The sequence below is a fragment of the Bactrocera neohumeralis genome, chromosome 6 (assembly GCF_024586455.1).
Source record: "Bactrocera neohumeralis isolate Rockhampton chromosome 6, APGP_CSIRO_Bneo_wtdbg2-racon-allhic-juicebox.fasta_v2, whole genome shotgun sequence".
NCBI classification, from domain to species: Eukaryota; Metazoa; Arthropoda; class Insecta; order Diptera; family Tephritidae; genus Bactrocera; species Bactrocera neohumeralis.
This window is the reverse complement of record NC_065923.1, coordinates 27,281,318-27,300,517: the sequence shown is the minus strand read 5'-3', so window position 1 is coordinate 27,300,517 and position 19,200 is coordinate 27,281,318. Positions and strand designations below refer to the sequence as shown.

At 37.2% G+C, this 19,200-nt stretch overlaps 1 protein-coding gene across 1 annotated transcript; it reads right to left on the bottom strand.

The window, feature by feature from the left end:
* Positions 1-1,463: 1,463 nt before the first annotated feature.
* Positions 1,464-18,937, bottom strand: LOC126762667 (LIM homeobox transcription factor 1-beta). Its single transcript, XM_050479577.1, has 5 exons — positions 18,304-18,937; positions 17,741-18,272; positions 2,956-3,154; positions 2,217-2,872; positions 1,464-2,146 (listed from the first exon to the last, which is right to left on the bottom strand). Exons 1-5 carry the CDS (start codon positions 18,514-18,516, stop codon positions 1,899-1,901), a joined length of 1,848 nt encoding a protein of 615 aa, XP_050335534.1. The 5' UTR covers positions 18,517-18,937; the 3' UTR covers positions 1,464-1,898.
* Between the last annotated feature and the right edge of the window lie 263 nt (positions 18,938-19,200).

Below are 19,200 nucleotides of genomic sequence, written 5' to 3'. Positions count from 1 at the left end.
ATATCTGTTCAAAGTTCATCAGTTAAAGAAAAAGTTTAGCTCGTTTCAAAGCTTATAATGAAATATTACTTATACAGGGTCTCACAATAGCCGTATTTGGAGTAATAGTCGAGTAATGTAAATATTTTATTATTTTAAAATTTAAGTCTATAATTGTTCTGTCTTGACCCTCATATACCCATAATCTGACACGTAATAAGTTTCCGCATGACTCCGACAGTCGAGTCAACACTACCCTAAGACGAGATCTAATGATCTGAAGAATATAATAATACTTGTAGTTATCCGCACCGACTACTACTAAGACTTACCGTTCTAAACGGGGTTAGATCGCCGAAATAATATCCGTCCTAATTCCGGTAAAGTGAAATCGGCTGTTGTGGGAGTTACCGCGAGAAACAAGAGTGACTCAATCCAGCTTCCTTCTGGATACTGTAGTAGGTTAAAATCCTACTTATCCATAATACCCCTTGACATATCAACTAGATATATGTCCAGCGTGCAATGAGTCCCCGCATGACACTGGCCACCTCTTTGCATGCCCTGGTAACCCCATCTGACACCGACTCCCTTTGGTCCGACCCCGTCGAAACAGCACGTTTCCTGGGCCTACTGTTGGATGACGTCGATGACAACTTATCTAATCCTTATCACCCTAACGCGGATTAGGTACCCGTTACAACATCAACAACAACAAGGATCAAGTAATAGACTAAAGCACTGTCATTTTTTGTTAATTTTTTTAGTACTTAAGAAACCTTTGTTCTCTATTGTTGACTTCAGTATATGTATTATATTTTCAAGTATTTCAGTTCAGGGTTTTTTCTCGAGTTCATCAAGGAGCCCAGCAAGTTTGTAGCTAGGCGCTGCTGCCGAAAACAAGGAAGAAGCCAAAAAGGAGGGTTCAGAAGGTCCGAGGAAGACAAAATTAATTACAAACGATATGACTTTCGATCTCTTCGACTAAATAGCTAAACACAAAGTTGGTTCAGGGGAAAAAGAACGCTTCCAAATTAACCATTCCCACGACATTGAGCCGGAACCTGCGGCACCCCTATTTCTATTTCTATTTCCGTAGAATGGTAGAATCAAATCAACGATCAGTTTGTACCAAAAAGCGCCAGGAAAGAATTGGCTGAGCAGATTTTCTCGCTCCAGAGCTCTGCAGTTGAAAATCATCGATGGCATCAAAGAGATAGAGAATATCGACATCTCTTATGGATCGATACAACACATTTTGGTTAAAGTTTTGTTTATGAGCCGTGTCAATGCTAGACTCATACCAAATGACCGTTTTTTGTCGGGCCGCGTCAAATTTGATCACACAGTATATATTTTTGAGTGTTCTCTTGCAGTTCAGCGATTGCTATGGCACTCTCTAGGACCTTCTTACCACATTCATAATTTATATTTCATCCCTCGGAAAGAAGATATAGTTATACTGTTTTGTAATAACTTTTTAAATTTATTTTATTTTATTTTATTATTATATTTTTTGTTTTATTTATTTAAAACTAACAATAATAAGATCTGTTTTAGATAAAATTTAAATTTTAAATCACAAATGTTGTTACTACAGGTGTATGCAACATGCCAGAATCTGCCTAATTATTTTGGTTTGTTGGGTATTAACTTAAACATACCGTTGTATGTATGTATGTATGTATGTATATAGTACATATAAATAATTAATTGCCGCTTAGTTTTTCATTAGGTTTTTGTTATTGTTTTTGTGTTGTTGGTTTTTTTTTACCCCTGGGACGTGCAACAAAGTCCGCTCAACTCACATATACATACATGGTGCCTGCTTCACCAACACAACAAGTCCCCACCCTCACTTGACATGTAGCTTAATACTAATAAATTCGTATCCTCTATTCCATAACGGTCAATTTGGTTTATTGCTCTACATTAAAGTAAGAATTCTGCATCAAGTACAGCTTGTCAATCGGATTGACGAGACTCGTGCTGAGATTGGCGATGATGTCGTGTGGATTGGAGTGTTGATTACCCGAGGAGCCGGTGGACTGCAGCTCCAGATTGTTGAGTGACAACGAATCGGTGTCATCGTCCAGTTGATCGAAATTGCTGCCGTCCAAGGACAAATCGGAGCTACAAAAACTATCATTCGAATTATGCGGGTAATCTGCAGGCAAGAAAAAAAGGGAAAATAAATATTGGGTATGATTACAAATGGAGAATTTCACGCTACACACCATCGGGCGAGAAGGGCAGATTCGGATTCAGCGGTTGACTGCCGAAACCGCTGTCGCCTAAACTCAAATAAGCGCCATCTACACCTGCTATGCCACATTCCTGCTTTATGTCCTTGTCGTCCTTACCCATATCCTTCTCATCACCGCTGCGCGAGCTCACCGCACCACCATTGCCACCGCCATTTTTCGCCTTCCGTTGTATTTTCTTCATTTTGGCGCGCTGATTCTGAAACCACACCTGCACCACGCGCACCGACAGTCCGGTGTCTTTTGCGAGCGCCTCGCGCACCTTGCGGCACGGCTTGGGCGATTGATCGAAGGACGCTTTGAATTGCTTGCGCTGCTGTGATGTCAATATGGTGCGTGGTCGCTTCGGGCCGCGTCGTCCATCACGCGGACGCATCAAATCATCATCGTCCAGTCCGACGAAACCACAATGCTGTGCTGTTGCCAAGTAAAGCTCTTTCTCGAGATCGTGTCGACAGCAGAAGAGCTGGCCGTCGCGCAGCAGAAATTGTTCGCCTTTCTGCAGTGGCAGTCGGCAGATGTAGCAGATGAAACAAGGCAGGTGGTAAATGAAAGCGGGTATCGGTCGCATGACCATCTCATGTGGCAGAATCGGATGACAACAGCCGGTGCATTTGATGCTGAATAATCTAAAAAATACAATTTGGTTTATTTTTGATTAATTTCGTCCATTTTTGGTTTCTACTTTGGCGTTTCTCGGAATTTTACCTACCGTTCGTAATCGAGTTTACAATAAAGCTTTGAATTGCGCACGTAGCAGGTATTGAACAACTGTATTCCACAATAACAACAAGATAGACAGTGTTCGTGCCAGTTCGATTCGCCAACATTCATGAGATAACGATCGTGTATCTTTTGCCCGCAACCTTCGCATATTTCGTAATTCTTCTCGCACTTCACCTGTCCAACTTCTGCAAATAAAGAAGATGTGTGGTTTATATTTTATGATTTTAGTGCAAAACTACAAGAAAGTTGGCAAATATTTGAGGTTAGTTCGTAGACTAAAGCAACTTTAGCAACAAAAGAATTCGGCGTCTGAAGAACTTGCATTATTTTTTAATAAAATCTGATACAATTTTCAACGATTTCATCACAAATAAGTTCTTCCAATATTTGAGCATCTGGTAAGGATTTTATCAGAGACATCTGAAGCTGTTTTAGATTTATTAATCCTTAACTAGCCCTACCTTATGACAATTCGTCTATTTTGATTCTATCACCTAGAACTGTTGACCTCTCTACTTTGCTCAAATAGAGAAGCCCACCTTTCAACCACTTTCTGCAGCATTTGAAGTTATATGTCAGCAATAACGCGCCGAATATTCTACTCCCAGACGTCAATAGCCTCAGGCTTTACTGCGTGGACAAGCGAATTCACATAACCTCACAAAAATACTCCAATGGTGTTACATCGCACGATCTTGAAAGCCACGCACAAGACCCACGACGCGAGGTAATAGGGTTACCAAATTTTCCTTTAATAAATTGATTGTTTCGTTGGCTGTGGTGCATGTAGAGCCGCTTTGTGGGAACCAAAGGTCGCTCACATTAACATGCTTCAATTCAGACCCGAAAAGTCTTATTTCATGGCTCTCTAGCATTCCTTATTGATTGTAACATTATGACCGACTTCAAAAAACTTTTTGTGAACTTATCCTAAATACGAACTTGACTACCGTAAATTAGATTTTTGTAAACAAAGTAACCTTTAATCCTTTCTATCTCTGAATAAGCGATAAAGCGATATCAAACAGATAATACAATTTATATATATACATACATACATATGTATGTGTATATTTGAGTATATTTATTTACTAACTCATTTATTGATTGAGATAATACTATTGAATTTCACAAAGACCCTAAACGAATACGAAGAATTGTATCAATGGAAAATGCATAAAAATATCATATAAATAAATGCAATAAATATATAAATATATACGTGCATATATATTTATACTATTATATATATAAATATATATTGCACTTGATTATCATTATCTATAAATCTATAAGTTCTGGATGCATCCGGCGCAGGTTTGTAGCTAAATTGCATGTGTCTATATAAAGGGTGATTCAATTCGAGGTTTCTTACGTCCATCCGTTGAGTCCAATTTTCGATGACTCGTTCAAGCATTTCGACTAGCGAATGATGTTTTACTGCAAGTCCTGAATAGAAGCGGGACCACCGCTCAAAATCAAAAGATTTCCACGAGAAAAAATAATCAAATACATTACATGTCCAATAGATTTGATGATGATTGTTGCAAAATCACTTCGGAGTTTTTTTCGGAGTTAATAAGCTATCTAAATACCTAAAAAATAAGGTGAAATTGTATTTATTTTGAAAATTCTTTATTTATTCTTCCAAATCAATTTCATTCCCTTCAAAGTAATCCCCTCCCGATGCAATGCACTTATGCCAACGGATTTTCCAATCTTCGAAACACTGGTTGTAGTCACTTTCCGGGATGGCCTTCAGTTCCGTCTTCGCTGCGGCTTGAATCTCCTCTCTCGTATAAAAGCTGTGTCCCCGGAGCGGTCTTGTGAGCTTGGTGAACAGCCAGAAGTCGCACGGCGCCAGATCAGGTGAATATGGTGATTGCGGAACGATATGGGTTGAGTTTTTGGCGAAATGATCACGAATTACGAGGGCAGTATGAGATGGTGCATTATCGTGGTGTAAAAACCAAGAATTGTCTTTCCACAATTCCGGCCTTTTTAGGCGGATAGCGTTACGCAAACGACGCATAACGTTCAAATAATATTCCTTGTTGACTGTTTGACCGGTTGGAAGGAATTCATAATGCACAACACCACGATAATCGAAGAAAACAGTCAACATGACCTTGATTTTTGAGCGACTTTGGCGCGATTTTTTTGCTCTCGGCTCTCTTTTGGCACGATATTCGCTCGATTGATCGGTTGTTTCGGGGTCGTAAGCATAGATCCAAGTCTCATCGCCAGTTATAATGCGTTTCATGACACCCTAGTAGTCGGAAAGCATCGTTTCACACACTTCAACGCGACGCATTTTTTCCAAAAAATTCAATGTTTTCGGTACCAGCCGAGATTTGACGCGCTTGATGCCCAAAACATCCTTCAAAATGGTATTGGCTGAGCCTTCCGATATGCCAACTTTATCAGCAAAATCTCTAATTGTTAATCGACGGTTTTTCAACACCAAATCTTTGATTTGTTGAACGTGAGCTTCGTCGGTTGAGGTTGATGGTCGCCCTGGACGCTCTTCGTCTTCGACACGTTCACGGCCGGCTTGGAACTCACTATAACACTTGTAAACATTTTTTTAGACATAGCCTCATCACCAAAGGCTTTTTGCACCATCCTCAATGTATCCGCAGCAGAAAATTGATTCTGTAAATAAAATTTTATGCAAATTCTTTGCTCAACAAATTTCGACATCGCAAAAAACGAAAAACTCACTTTTAGCAGCTCACAAAACGACACGTATCTCAAACACTAATGAATATTTTGACATGAAATTTGACTTAAATGTGACTGACAGTTCTACCAACCTAAAAAAAAAATAATTCTCCAAATCCTTCGACGCGCGCAGTTTAAATTCAAATGTCACCTTATTTTTTGGGCACAGTATATTGTCAAATGGGTGTTTTGATTCTTAACCTTTTAGATTTTAACTTTAAAAGACATGATCCACTCATTTCTCAGCTCAATTGTCCCTAAGCACATTCTTTCAGCGTGTTTTCTCTCCTGTTTGTATCTCATTGATTTCGTAAGGTTTAGAGAATTATAGAATTATGATTGGAACTTAATTCTTTGACACTTTTTGAGGTTTGAAATCATGACTTAGTAGAAAGATTGCAGAAGATTCGAAGCATGAGCTCAATAAAAGCATGAATTTGTATATTTTCTATGAAACTTTGACTATGTAACTGTATCAAGGCGCTTTCTTTCGGCAAATATATTTCTTTTCACATCAAAACTTCTTCTATCTTCTATGTTATTTTATAAAAATGTGTTGGTTTAAAGTTGTTTATGTGAATCATGACATCTGATGTATGGTTTTGTTCAATATTTCATATTTCAAAGTCTTTCATACTCGTAAATAAATGTGATCGCAAATTCTCGGTGTGAAGTTCTGATTTGATTCGAATGACCAATACTTTATAATCAGCGATTCATTTTGAAAAAGTTTTAATTGCCTTGATTCCGTAGTCGATCTACAGGCAACCTCTGAAAAAGTGTCGCACCGCATAGAAGATTTTTCGGCTTATAAATAACTCAAATCCAAAAACCAAAAAAAAACAAAAAATCATCATTACAATAGATGAACACAGATAATTATCACAGGACTAGTCAAAATTTTGACTTTAGATTGGTTCCAATAGTTGAAATTTCTAACAAAAATTGCATTGCTTCGATCACTACTTTACGAATATGTCTAAGAAAATCGTGTGCAAATCTTTAAATCGATCGGTAAAAAGAAATTTTGCTCACTGACGGCTTTTGAGGGCCCATTAGGTTAGATTAGTTTAGGTTTAATGGCTGATCTAGAGAGATAGCACGTGGACTACTATATGTAGTCCTTTGTAAAGCCATAGAAAAGAAGAACTCCTGTGTTCGAACTTATAAATTATGCGCGCCCAAGTGTTTAAGTCTAGACCTCCCAAACGCGGGACAGTCAAGAAGGAAGTTTTGGCTAAGCTCACGCGAAGCCCCGCTATCTAGTAGTAGAACATAAGAGCATACGGGAGCACCGACCCGCTCCCATTGTACTGATAGCGGTTCTAGCTTTATAATTTCTGCAATTTCACTAAGGCCTGGCACCCATACCAGCCTTATCATAAAGTCACTTGATGCTGTTGCTAGCGAGGTTTGGCACTCCTTGACCTGCCCTCTACGCACTGTTAATGAGTTCAAGGCTATATGGCCGCCCTGTTATATGAGTGGATGGTCACTCCTCTGACGGAGGCTGCACTCTGGAGCAGTAACTCTACTGATATCTTAATGTCTGAAACCTCGGCTTGGAAAACACTGCAATAGTCAGAACTGGAGTTGATAGAGCGCTCCAGACAGTAAACCCCCTTCACTCAAGCTTTGATCCATCCGTAAAGAAACTCACTGTCTCTCTCCTACAACGGCTTCTTCTCACCCACAACTCCCTCGCCGGTATATGGACAGAGAAGGTGCCGCCAGAGTTCGGTTTGGCGACGCCGTGATCAAACTGATCTGATATGAGGTGTGAGGATCAGACACGTATTCTTCTTGGGAGCCGATTACACTAAATTAAAAAATTCTTACAAATTAGTACGTTTATATCTCCGAAACTATTTGTGGCGAAAACTTCAAAATTTCGGGATATATTTTCAAATATACATACATATGAAAAGCTACCATATGTATATATATATATGTATGTATGTGTCTATGCAAAAAATAAATTCGATTTTTGTAAACTCAAGTGAATATAACCCCTTCTAATAATCACACAGTACACACTGACATATACGCATACAACTGTATAGTTATGAGTATCTGTGTGCCGCTATCCATTCGAGCGCTTAGGGTTCTTTGTTGCGTGTCAAATGTTGAAAATTGTATCCAATATCTGCCACAGAGCGCCTATTTAGAGACACATTAGCTGTTTGATAACAGGTTATCTGCGATATTCGAACAAATAATAAACGCATAAAAAAGGAACAAAAACAAAGAGAAACAAAATAAATACTGTCGATTGACAGCATGACAGTTAGGCACTCGAATTATGATAAATTGCTTATCTATCCATGATTTGACTGACTAAGGACAAGCGATGGGGCAATGAGTATGATTTCGAAACAGTCAATACAAATATGTTACAAACGTGCTAATATCCTTACACAAATATGTAAGTATATGTATGTATGTGTGTGGGTTTGGTTGGTTGTAAGTTGACTGCTGTTTAATAAATGACACTGCTATTTCGCGTTCTATAAATACAAACCTGTTTATTAGGACGTGTCAAAAAGCTGACTTATCGAATTTATGGGTTAAAATGAAACTACATATGTATATATGAAGTAAAAATGTTAGAAAAATGTTCAAAGGCATGGGTAAGCACTTTTCAAAAATTTTAACTATAATAATTTTTGAATTGAAAAAAAAAACTCCATTGTGGTGGATTTTTGAAAAAAATTGTCTGCTCTACGAGAATCCATGATATAAAAAATGTTTCCTAACTGGTTCAAAAGTTGTGGTATTTTTATTGTAAAAGACTTATGAATTTGTTCCGGAGGGACAGACGGTCAATACGGAATTTTATTTGAAAACATCCGTCGAAAACCGCCGGAATTGCGGGAGAACAATTCATGTATTTTACACGATGATAATGCACCATCGCATCGAGCCACGATTGTGACCGAATTTAAAGCAAAAAATGCAATGATTATTAACTGAAGACGAACACGTCCATAAAAGTAACTGATGATTGAGAATCGGGTCGTAAGTTAGACCCGGAAACATACGATCAATCGGCCGAATATCGTGGCAAAGGTGAGCCTGTCAAGGTTATGACAGTTTTTCGATTATTGAGCTGTGGTGCTCTCTGAATTCCTTCTAACTGTCAAAAAGGAACACTATTTGTGTGTTATGCGTCTTTTGCGCGAAGCTATTCTCAAAAAGAGAATAGAATTATGGGCCGACGACTCTTGGTGTTTGCAACACAATTATGCGCTGTCACATACTGCATTAATTCTTCGTGAGTTTTTCGCAAAATTTTCAACCAATATCGTGTCGCAATCACCGTATTCCTATACTATTTAACGCTGTGTGACTTCTGGATCACAAACTCAAACGATCACCCCGGAGAGTACTTTTTGAGTCAATTGAAGTCATTAATCATTAATTGCTACCCCCATTGAAGGCTATTCCGGAAATTGATAACTATTTCGAGGATTGGAAAAACTATGGCACAAGTCTTGGCTCCAATAAGAAGATATAGATTTTGAAGAATAAATTAAGAATTTTAAACTTATGAACAAAGTCTTACTATTTTCTGCTCATAGTAATACTATTAAAAATAATAAAACCGAGAAAGTCGATAATATTTGGGTACATTTCCACAACAATTGGGTTTACGTATCCGAAATGGACCCTGCAACATTTCTTCACATAACCTCAGTGATATTTTCTGTCACTTCAACAACAATATAATAATTGGGTCGAGTATTAACTATGGGTGAGAATACTCTGTCTAATATTTTCAAAATATTTCTAAAATAAATACTATTCTATTCTATCTCTATTAGAAGGCTCTAACTTATCTTTGAATATTTTGCCCACAAACTAGTGAAATTTTGTTTGACCAGGTGGAAATGTAATCTGCAATAATTTAAACATTGGTATCAATGGGTCTCTTGGGTCTACTGTCTAGTCGAACTAGGGGATTTCAAATCATCTGCAATAAGAATTCATTGACTTAACCAATCAGTTTTGCTACAGTTTAAGTCTGAGTCAGCTGACAGGTTTTTTTTTTTTTTGAAGATTAATTTCATTTCAAAGCACTATATATTATGGTATATATTCAATCCAATCTGATTGTTTTTTTAAATGGAAAATTGTACCATTAAAAAACGAGTAAGAGAAGTTACATCTTGGGAGATAAAAATCAATATATTGGGTAGTCAAAAAAGTCTTTTCGTATTCCGTTCTAGGAATTTGAAGTGAAAGATGCACCTCGCTCTGGTTAACCTATCGTTGAAAAAGTCGGTGAAATTATAGAAAATATTGACCAGGACCGTCGCATAAGCAGCCACGGCACCCATAATCAAACGGTTTTGAATCATTTAAAAAAGACTGGCTACCAAAAGAAGTTCGATGTTTGTTGTCCAAGCGTGGTGAAGCTCAACAAATGGCCGCAAAGCTGTGTGTTTGGTGGGATTGGAAAGGAATTAATCACGAATAGCTGCTCCAACCTGGTCGAACGATTGATTCTACATTTTACTGACAACAATTAATGAGATTGAAGCAAGCAATCGAAAGAAACGGCCAGAACTGATCAACAGAAAGGGCTTCACCTTCCACCAGGACAACGCTAGACCACTGATTATATGTTTGATGACTCGCAAAAACTGGGCGAGCTTGGCTGGAAAGTTTTGATGCATCCACCAAATAGCCCTGATCTTGCACCATTGGACTACCATTTGTTTTGGACAATGCAGAACTCCGTTAATGGAATAAAGTTGGCTTCAAAAGAAGCCTGTGAAAATTACTTGTCACAGTTTTTCGCCGAGAAACCAGAAAAGTTTTACACTGATGGAATAATGTCTCTAAAGTTTTGAAAAAATCGTGGTCAATGCAGAACTCCCTTAATGGTGTAAAGTTGGCGAACTCCCCTTAGGTGTAAGTTGGCCTGTGAAAATTGCTTGTCCAAAATGGTACATAATTTGGTTCACTAAAGTTCATTATAAATAAAAAAATAAGTTGAAGTTTGATTAAAAATACAAATATTTAGAATGATTTTTCGATTATGACTCCAGACAATGATTCAACAATGAAAATGATAACAGACTGTCAGCTTCAAAATTTAGATTATCTAAGTTATGTATCCGCTATGTACCCGTTACGTCTATCAAAACTTGACGTTTTTCTCGCATCGTTGCTTCCAGAGTCGGTCCGAAAATATTCTCCGAAACGTCTATACCGGTCGACTTGAAATCTACACACGACCTCCTTTGAATATATTTGTCAGGTAATAATCGAAAAATAAGATTTTTCATAAGAACTTTTTTTGAGCCACTCTATACGTAAATTTGTTTTTAACAAAAAACGCCTTTTTTGGAAATCCGTCTCTCATAAAAAATCAAAATTTTGACTAGTCCTTCGATTGTTAACTATATTCACCCATGTATTATACCAGTAATATTTTTTTGGAAGTTTGAAATAATCTTGACTTGTAAAATCGCCACTAGACACCGTTTTCGAAGGTCCAGTTGTTGTTGTTGTTATAGCGGCAGAATTCTGCCGAGTTGACAGTTCTCGCCGGATAAAAAATATGGGTGCGTTCCAGTTACGTAAACCCGGCTGTCTGGGAACGTTGTGGAGGTCCTCCTAGAGGTCGACTACGGAATCAAAGAGAGCCACAACTTTTCGGAACGAATCACCGATTATTAAAGTACATTTAATTTCGTAAATTAACATATTCATAATTTGAAATGCCTTTTCAACAAAAATTCCCAAAAAATAATGTTTTTTTCTGACTTTCAAATGTTATAATCCTTCAAATTAACTTTTTCTGAACTTAGCACTTCATTAACTTCAGTACAGCAGCCAAAAAAAGGAACTGGAGTTAAATTTCAGTTGCATCTCTTGAAATTCCAAAGAGCTTTGACTTGTTAAACTCAAATCTAGTGACGGTAGTTTTCTTTCAAAGAAGGTTAGAGGAGCCTTTGGTAATCATCTTACTTATGCTGGATCAAAAAGGCTTTGAGAGAGTAACAGTTTTTATTCTAGGAGAGCTGCGCTCTAATTTAACGAGTCTCATATACTCAAAATTCAAAAAAAAAAAAATTATAAATTGTATTTACATTTTTCTATAAATTTAAAGTACTCTAAATTTCCAGTTTAAAATACTCTAAATTTCCACTCAACACCATTTCAAGTCTTCAAGAGCAACTGCCTTGGAACTCACTCCAAAATTATAGCGAATATTACTTGAGCCTCATTTAGTTCGGGACATCAATGGTTGGTTGGAGTGCACAAAACATTTCATCTAACGGTATCCTAACCGTTGGAAGGTGAAGTCGAACGCCCACAACGCAGAGTTGCATTTGGCGACGGCTTGTCGCTCGCATGCACACATGTCAACAGAAATATTTGTGGTTGAGCACAGCGTTGCGACATACCGTTAAGCCAAAGTGCAGTGAAAGCAGCTCAAAACACACATACATATACACATACATTTATACAAGATACACACACATATATTTAGAAATGTACAAGGCTCACATATATATTCTAATAATATGCATTTAAATGAGCGTTTGTACAATATTTACTAGTTTAGACATGCATTGCGACACACACACACACATTTATCAGCGATGTTGTAGTATTTAGTAGACTTGAGGCGTTTCTCGACATTCTCACATTGTTTGCGAATTTTGCAAAATTCTAGGAGTTTATGCGCATGAAATTTAGTAAGAAAAATGTGTGTTTATTTCAAAAATTCGAAGTGGCATCTGTTATCAACCCAAGAATGAGTGGATCTACAGGCTATTTGTTTGTATGTATGTACATATATGTGCGCGCGTGTGTGTGTGTGTGAAGAATTTGCTGTGCTTGAAATGCACGAAATGGCGCTTCATGATGGCTTAAGCAGGTATTTATGTGCATGTATTTGTATGTGCTTGTGTGTTTGTGCTGATGGACGCATGCAAATTTTTAGTGGCCATCCAATCGCTGCGTTATATAATTGGTGTGTGCGCTTTTCAGGTTCATTGCCGGCATAATTTCGTGGTCAACTTACATGCATCGCATTCCGAACGAGGCAAGCGGCGGGCATTGCACCTACACAGGCACACACACACACAGACATGCTTATAAAAGGCACTAATTGTGTAGCATACGCGTAGGTGCGTGGGCTGCTGGGTCTGCTGTTGTGGACTTTGCATGTGTGCGTGTGTTTGCTTTAGGGTTTTGCCTTCAAATAGTCGCCGACAATTTGTCGTGCGTGTGTGTTTGTTGCTTTGCCTTTATTTTGCTTGCAATAAATAAATAAAAATATGTATGTTTATATAAATACATAACTGTGTTAGCTGAAGTTGCTTGACTTGTGGACTGGGTTAGAAGAAAATTAAAAGCCAGTGCGCATTTAAAGAAACTTGCTTATATAAATATATTTATTTTATGTCCGAATTTAAAGCTAAAAGGTAAGCAAAAATTTTAGAGTCTTATTTAAGTGTTTAATGCAGAATAATTCACTATTTTTCACACACTTTGTATTAGCAAGGCATGCAGTTTATTCGTTAAGAAATTCATTTGGAATCAAAATTTAATTGATTTGTATGAAATTTCAAGATTTTACATATTGTTCAACTGTGAAGTATAGCGAAGCAAGTTTATAATTAAACAAAATATTTAAAGAACAGTTAAAACAATAAAAACAACAACAAAAAATAAACAACCAGAAGAAAAAAGTAAACCAAACTGAAAAAGGTATAGTAATATGTCAATAATTCTAAAAAAAATTCAGATTTAAAATTGAAAAAAAAAATTATTGTGCAATAAAAAAAATATTGCGCAATAAAAAATAAAAAATAGCAGGATTTGAAATAAAAAAGCTATTTTGAATAGTTTAGTGGGGTCTTATTTTGCCATAGTAGTGTGAATTTCTACATATATTATCAGAAAATATACATTTCAACGCATACAAAGCCCATCAAATTAAGAGAATGTTGGTATTGAGAATTTTTTAATAAAAATTAGGTCCTTTTCAAATAATGACAAAATGAGGTTAAAAAAATTAAAAATTTAAATTAAAAATTAAAAGTAAGGAAGGCTAATTTCGGATGCAACATTTATACTCTTGCAACTTGCAAAAAAAAAAATCAAAGTCAGGGAAATACTTTAAGGTGTAAAACCAATCATTTAGAGTAAAGTCAGCCGGATGTTCGAAAATCCTGTTATTACATATGGAGAGGCTAGACCAAGTTTTCGCTCAAATTTATCTATTTTAGGCACAAATATACTGTTATGTGTAAAACACGCTCTTTTATTTTCATTGGGATAACTCACATATTGGCCGATATGCATATGCGGTACAAAGTCACCCGGAATTTCGAAAATCTTTATATGACGTATATGGGGGCTAAGGGAAGTATTGGTCCGATTCAACCGTTTTTTGACATACAGACATACCATTATAAGAGAAGGATTATCACTTAATTTCAGTTATATATGTACATACTTATATTACACATTGACCGACATTTTCGATTAAAAGTCAACCTGGGTCTAAATATTCGGTATCTAGAGGCTTGAACAGTTTTTATTGGATTTAAACAATTTTTGTTCATAAAGTGGCACATGTACATACTTTAAAGGAATTATTAGTGCAAAATTTAAACGCGCAGTATTAATTACGTCCTGATTTGTTGACTGGAAGGTGAAATAATCAAATGGAATTTAAAATTGTGCTATATGGAAAGTAGGCGTGATTGTTGTCCAGTTTCGTCCATTTTCACAATGTGACATAAAATTGCAAGAAAAATGTCACGTACTAAATTTTGTCGAAATCGTTTGGTTGGGTCCCGAGTTATGGGGTTTCACCAAAAAGTGGGCGGTGGCACGCCCATTGTCCAATTGTCACACCAGCTCCCATAAAACTCTCTCATATCATCTCGGCGGTTAAATTTAATGTTTCTGGCGTATTTAGTTTTTGATTTATCGCGCTTTTAGTAGTTTCTAACAGTACCGTTATATGGGGAGTATATGTTTTCGGTTAAAGGCGATTTATGGGCGTGGCAGTGGTACGATTATACCCATCTATGAACTCGAAAATTTTCTTGTACTAAGGAACCCACATACTAAGTTTCATCACGATATCTCAATTTTTACTCAAGTTACTGCTTGCACGGACGGACGGACAGACAGTCAACCGGATTTTAACTTTTCTCGTCATCCTGATCATTTACATATATGTATATAAACCTATATCTATCTCGATTAGTTTTAGGTGATACGTACAAGCGTTTTTTGTGTTTTTTGAGGTTATGTGAAAAAGTATGCAAGTAAAATTTATACAACTTCTAATGCTCTACAACTTTGTCAACGAATTTTTTTCCATAGATGTCGTAGTTTTGCCGGAAATCGCGGTAAACCAATTTCAACGCTTCAAGTTCCAACGACTCGCTCTTCTCTTCTCGCCCGTAAATTATTTTTGCCTACATTTTTGTTATTTTATATCCCCTTTCCAATGGGTTTCTAGCTTTTAAGATTATTTTTTTTACTTTTTTACGTTTTCAAACGCTTCAACGCTAGCCTAATACTACATTTCAAACCTTTTTTCCTACTAAAACAACAAATGTTTAATCTGAAAATTTGTGTAAATATGTAATATCTATGCATTTTTTAAGTTTTGTATAAGCAAATAACCGTCGGTTCCAATGTTTGACTTTTCGTATTTTGATGCACAATTTACAAAATGATTTTTTTTTAAACTAACTAAAAATAAAATTAATCTCCTAGTGACGGATATGATACAAGTACATACCAGAATTGTTCATTAAATCAGTTTCAGTTTCAGTTTTTGAGATAGGGATCTGAAATTTTGCAATTGTGCTATTCATTTGTAGGAATTCAAAAGCATATAGCTGCCATAAAAAAGGATCGATCAGAATCCTGTCCTTGTAGAGAAAACATTTTTATTTGACAAGAATTCGGACCTGAATTAGTCTTATATCAACTAGAAAGAACTTATAAAAGGTTTTACGTTGTTTGTTTTGCATCTCTTCTTTTAGTTTTGTAATAAAATTTAAAATTTTTAAATCTTCTGTGTCGTTTTATCCGATATCTTTGACAATCGTAGGATTTTTGTATTGTAATTAAGGTGTGTAATGGTCAAGCCACCACCAATTCAAATTCAATATCAGGACATTTTAACCTTTTTAGTGCCGGAAGCCGATATATCGCAATGTTCAGAATTTCATAATGAAAAGATATACTTACTCAAGAACAACTTTTACAAATTATTCAGTTATTATTATCAAAATAATCTTTCTTCAATTGCAAACTTTTGTATGTTTTTGCCATTTTATGCCATTGGACCACCGTAAACGTTATGAATTTGCTGATTTTGTCTTGAAACAACTTGAAAACGATAACGATTTTTTAAGAAAATCACCTGCTCCGATGTGTCTCACTTTTAACTGAGTGGTCGGTATATAGAAAACTCTCGATTCTGGTACGAAGAAGAAGAATCCACAAATTATTCATGAACAACCATTACATTCACCTAAATTGACAGTTTGATCTGGTTTTTGGTCTGTTGGAGTCATCGTTCCGTTCTTTTTTTCGAAATGAAGCTCGTGACACCGTTGCTGTAAATGGTGAGCGGTATAGATCCAAGATGATAACCAACTTTTTATGACCGTAATTGGAGTAGTTCTCGTAGTTCTAACAAGATGGGGCTACGTGCCACACAGAACGTGCAACAACCGAATTACTGCGAAAAAAATTTGCAAATTCGTTTATTTCAAAAAATTGTGACATTGAATGAGCTCAAAGAATAAGTGATTTAGCACCATTAGACTACTTTTGTGTGTTTTTTTTTACAGTCATTGGTCTTTAGCAATAAACCAGACTCTCTTCAAGCCTTAGAAGTCAATATTGAACGTGCTATTCATGGCGCACAACTTGATTTAGTAGAAAAAGTACACGAAAATTGGGTTCATCGAATTCGTTCCTGCAAAAGAAGTCGTGCAGGCCGTTTGAATGATGTTATATTCAGAAGTTAATTGTATCGTTTCTACTCCACGTTTAATTAAAAACAATTTAATTTCCTTAGGAAAAGTCATATTCGCCAGCTTAATGCACTTTAGTCCATAAAAAAATTTACGCTTTTTTGTGAATTTGAGTCCATTCGGTTGTTATTTCAACCTTTGAATCACACGTCTTTGTTGAATGAACTTTGGCTAAACAATTTCACTTCAACAATAATACTTTTATAAAGCAGACACGTTACAATAACTACTAACTTCCGAAATTTGGTAAATCGTTATTTCGATAGTTCTAAAGCAGTCAATCTCCGACTGTAAGCCAATAAAGTGGAAAGAAGCTTTCAATATCTAATTATACTTTCAGTACTTCATGTCATGAAATTGAGGAATGATATCCGAAACCGCGAATGCAGAAAAGGTTCACTTGATCGCTGGGACAGTTATATTAATAATTTTCCAAAGAATTCTTATTATTTTTTTTAATATTGCACGAACCTTCAACACGTCTAAAATTTGTTTAGTACTCAAACCTCTTGATCCGAGCCACAGAAAACGCTTATTTAATTTAAATCACTTCTAAAATGTACATCTCAGTAACGTCACAAAGTACAAAAAAGGCAAGAAATCTGAAATTTGGCTCTAACGAACCCAAATTAATCACACCTCTTCGTAAAGCTAATGCGACGACTCACACAAAGCTATGACTGCCCTATATCCCTGCGATAAACAAAACGTAGACACACCTCTGTATATACATATGTACATATGTATGTATGTATGTGTATGTGCAACTTTAACCTTGACTATTTTTAAAGTATGACAAAGCTATTCTCAACATTTTAACGCAATTTCCACGAAGTTGCACACCTTAGCGGGGAACCTAACGAATGGCTCAAATGGCTTGCGAATGTCTCGACACGCGATAATTGCCCAAAAACGCTTGCCTTTAACACTTTTCACAATTGCAATTTGTTGCTGTTGTTGCGCAAAATTATTCAAAACTTTACGAAAACGCTTATCTAGTATTTATTATACCTGTTCGACCATTACAGCCCGCAGACAGCTCGGAAAGAGATGGTGTCGTCGTCGCCGACGCCGTCGGCAATAAAGCGGCCGGTGCTGGAGCCATAACGGAGGCGGACACCGTCATTAAGGATGACGACGACGAAGGTGATGACGAACACGATGTTGAAATTGAAGTGGGTATCATTAAAATGTGTGCCGTGGAAGTGGCGGCGACGGCGGCGACGGCGGCGGGACACGCGGGTATGGCGCTTGCAAGTGTTGCACTGGAATTGACTTCGGGGGCTGCCGCAGTGGCTTTTTCGCTTGCGGCTATGTTAAAAGCCGCCTTTGCTGACGGATCGCCGCGGTGCGGTGACGCGACGGACGCGCCTGCTGTTGCAGTTGCGGAAACGGTTGCAGTTGGTGTAGCGGGTGTCGAAGTGGCCGCTGTTGTTGGTGTACTGCTGTTGCTGCGATTAAGTGGAGCGCATGTTGCATGCGTCGGTGAGGCAGTTAATTGTTGTTGCTGTTGTTGCACTTGATGTTGTTGTAGTTGTTGTTGCTGTTGCTGCTGATGCTGGTGTTGTTGTTGCTGCTTGCTGCTGTTGCTGTTGTTGTTGTTGTTGTTGTTGTTGTTGCTGCTGTCCACAGTTGCCACTATTATTCAATACAGTTGCATTAATTGCGCTGCCGACCGAATTGGGCGCATTAGCAAATGTACGCGTACCGCCATGATTCTGATGATGGTGTGAATAAAAGCCAGCGCCACGACTCAAGTTTGTGGGCATTGGATAGAATTCAAGCATTGTCTAACAGCGTTTGCAACTTTGCTCTCGATTAAGACACCGTTATGTCTTATGTACAATTTTTTTTCGATTTTTGTTGTTGTAATCACACTCGTTTTAACCGCATTTAACGATTATATTTGTTTTAGTAAAAAGCTTGAGCTTTCACGCACATTTTGCACTTTCACTGCTGATCACTGCAGCGTTTCAACACGTGTGGCAACACTCTTGCGGCACTCACTTTCTATGTATGTATGTATGTATGTATTTATTTTATATTCTTTTTACTTTCAAGCTCACTGCAACTATTTATTTGTATTTTTTGTATGTGTGTTTTTTTTCGTTTTTGTATACCGTTACTTAACGTTTTGACTCGCATGCACAACCGTCAACGTTCGCTGTCAGTTCACATGTGAATTTGCAGACGATGAAATCATAACATTTCACTGCCAACACCGTTATCCACAAGCGCACATATAAAAGTCGGCCGTGCGACTCTCTTTTTGGGCGCCCATTGGCATTGTCAATTGTCAGCGCTGAGTATACTCCGCAGCGTGCTGCAGCATGCGCAAAAACAAAAAAAAAAAACAAAACAGAAAACAACTTTATAGCGGTTCAACCCTTCGTGCGCGTTCCGTGTGTTTACAAGTCGTTCAAGTAACAATAATATTCCCACAACAATAACACGTGAACACTGATAAACAT

Excerpts from the sequence above, each read along its gene's own strand:
- LOC126762667 (XM_050479577.1), bottom strand. The coding sequence starts at position 18,516 with ATGCTTGAATTCTATCCAATGCCCACAAACTTGAGTCGTGGCGCTGGC. Across the intron at positions 18,273-18,303 it reads AACAGCAACAGCAGCAAGCA|CAACAACAACTACAACAACA; the intron begins GCAACAACAACA and ends CAGCAGCAACAG. Across the intron at positions 2,147-2,216 it reads TCTGCCCTTCTCGCCCGATG|ATTACCCGCATAATTCGAAT; the intron begins GTGTGTAGCGTG and ends TCTTGCCTGCAG.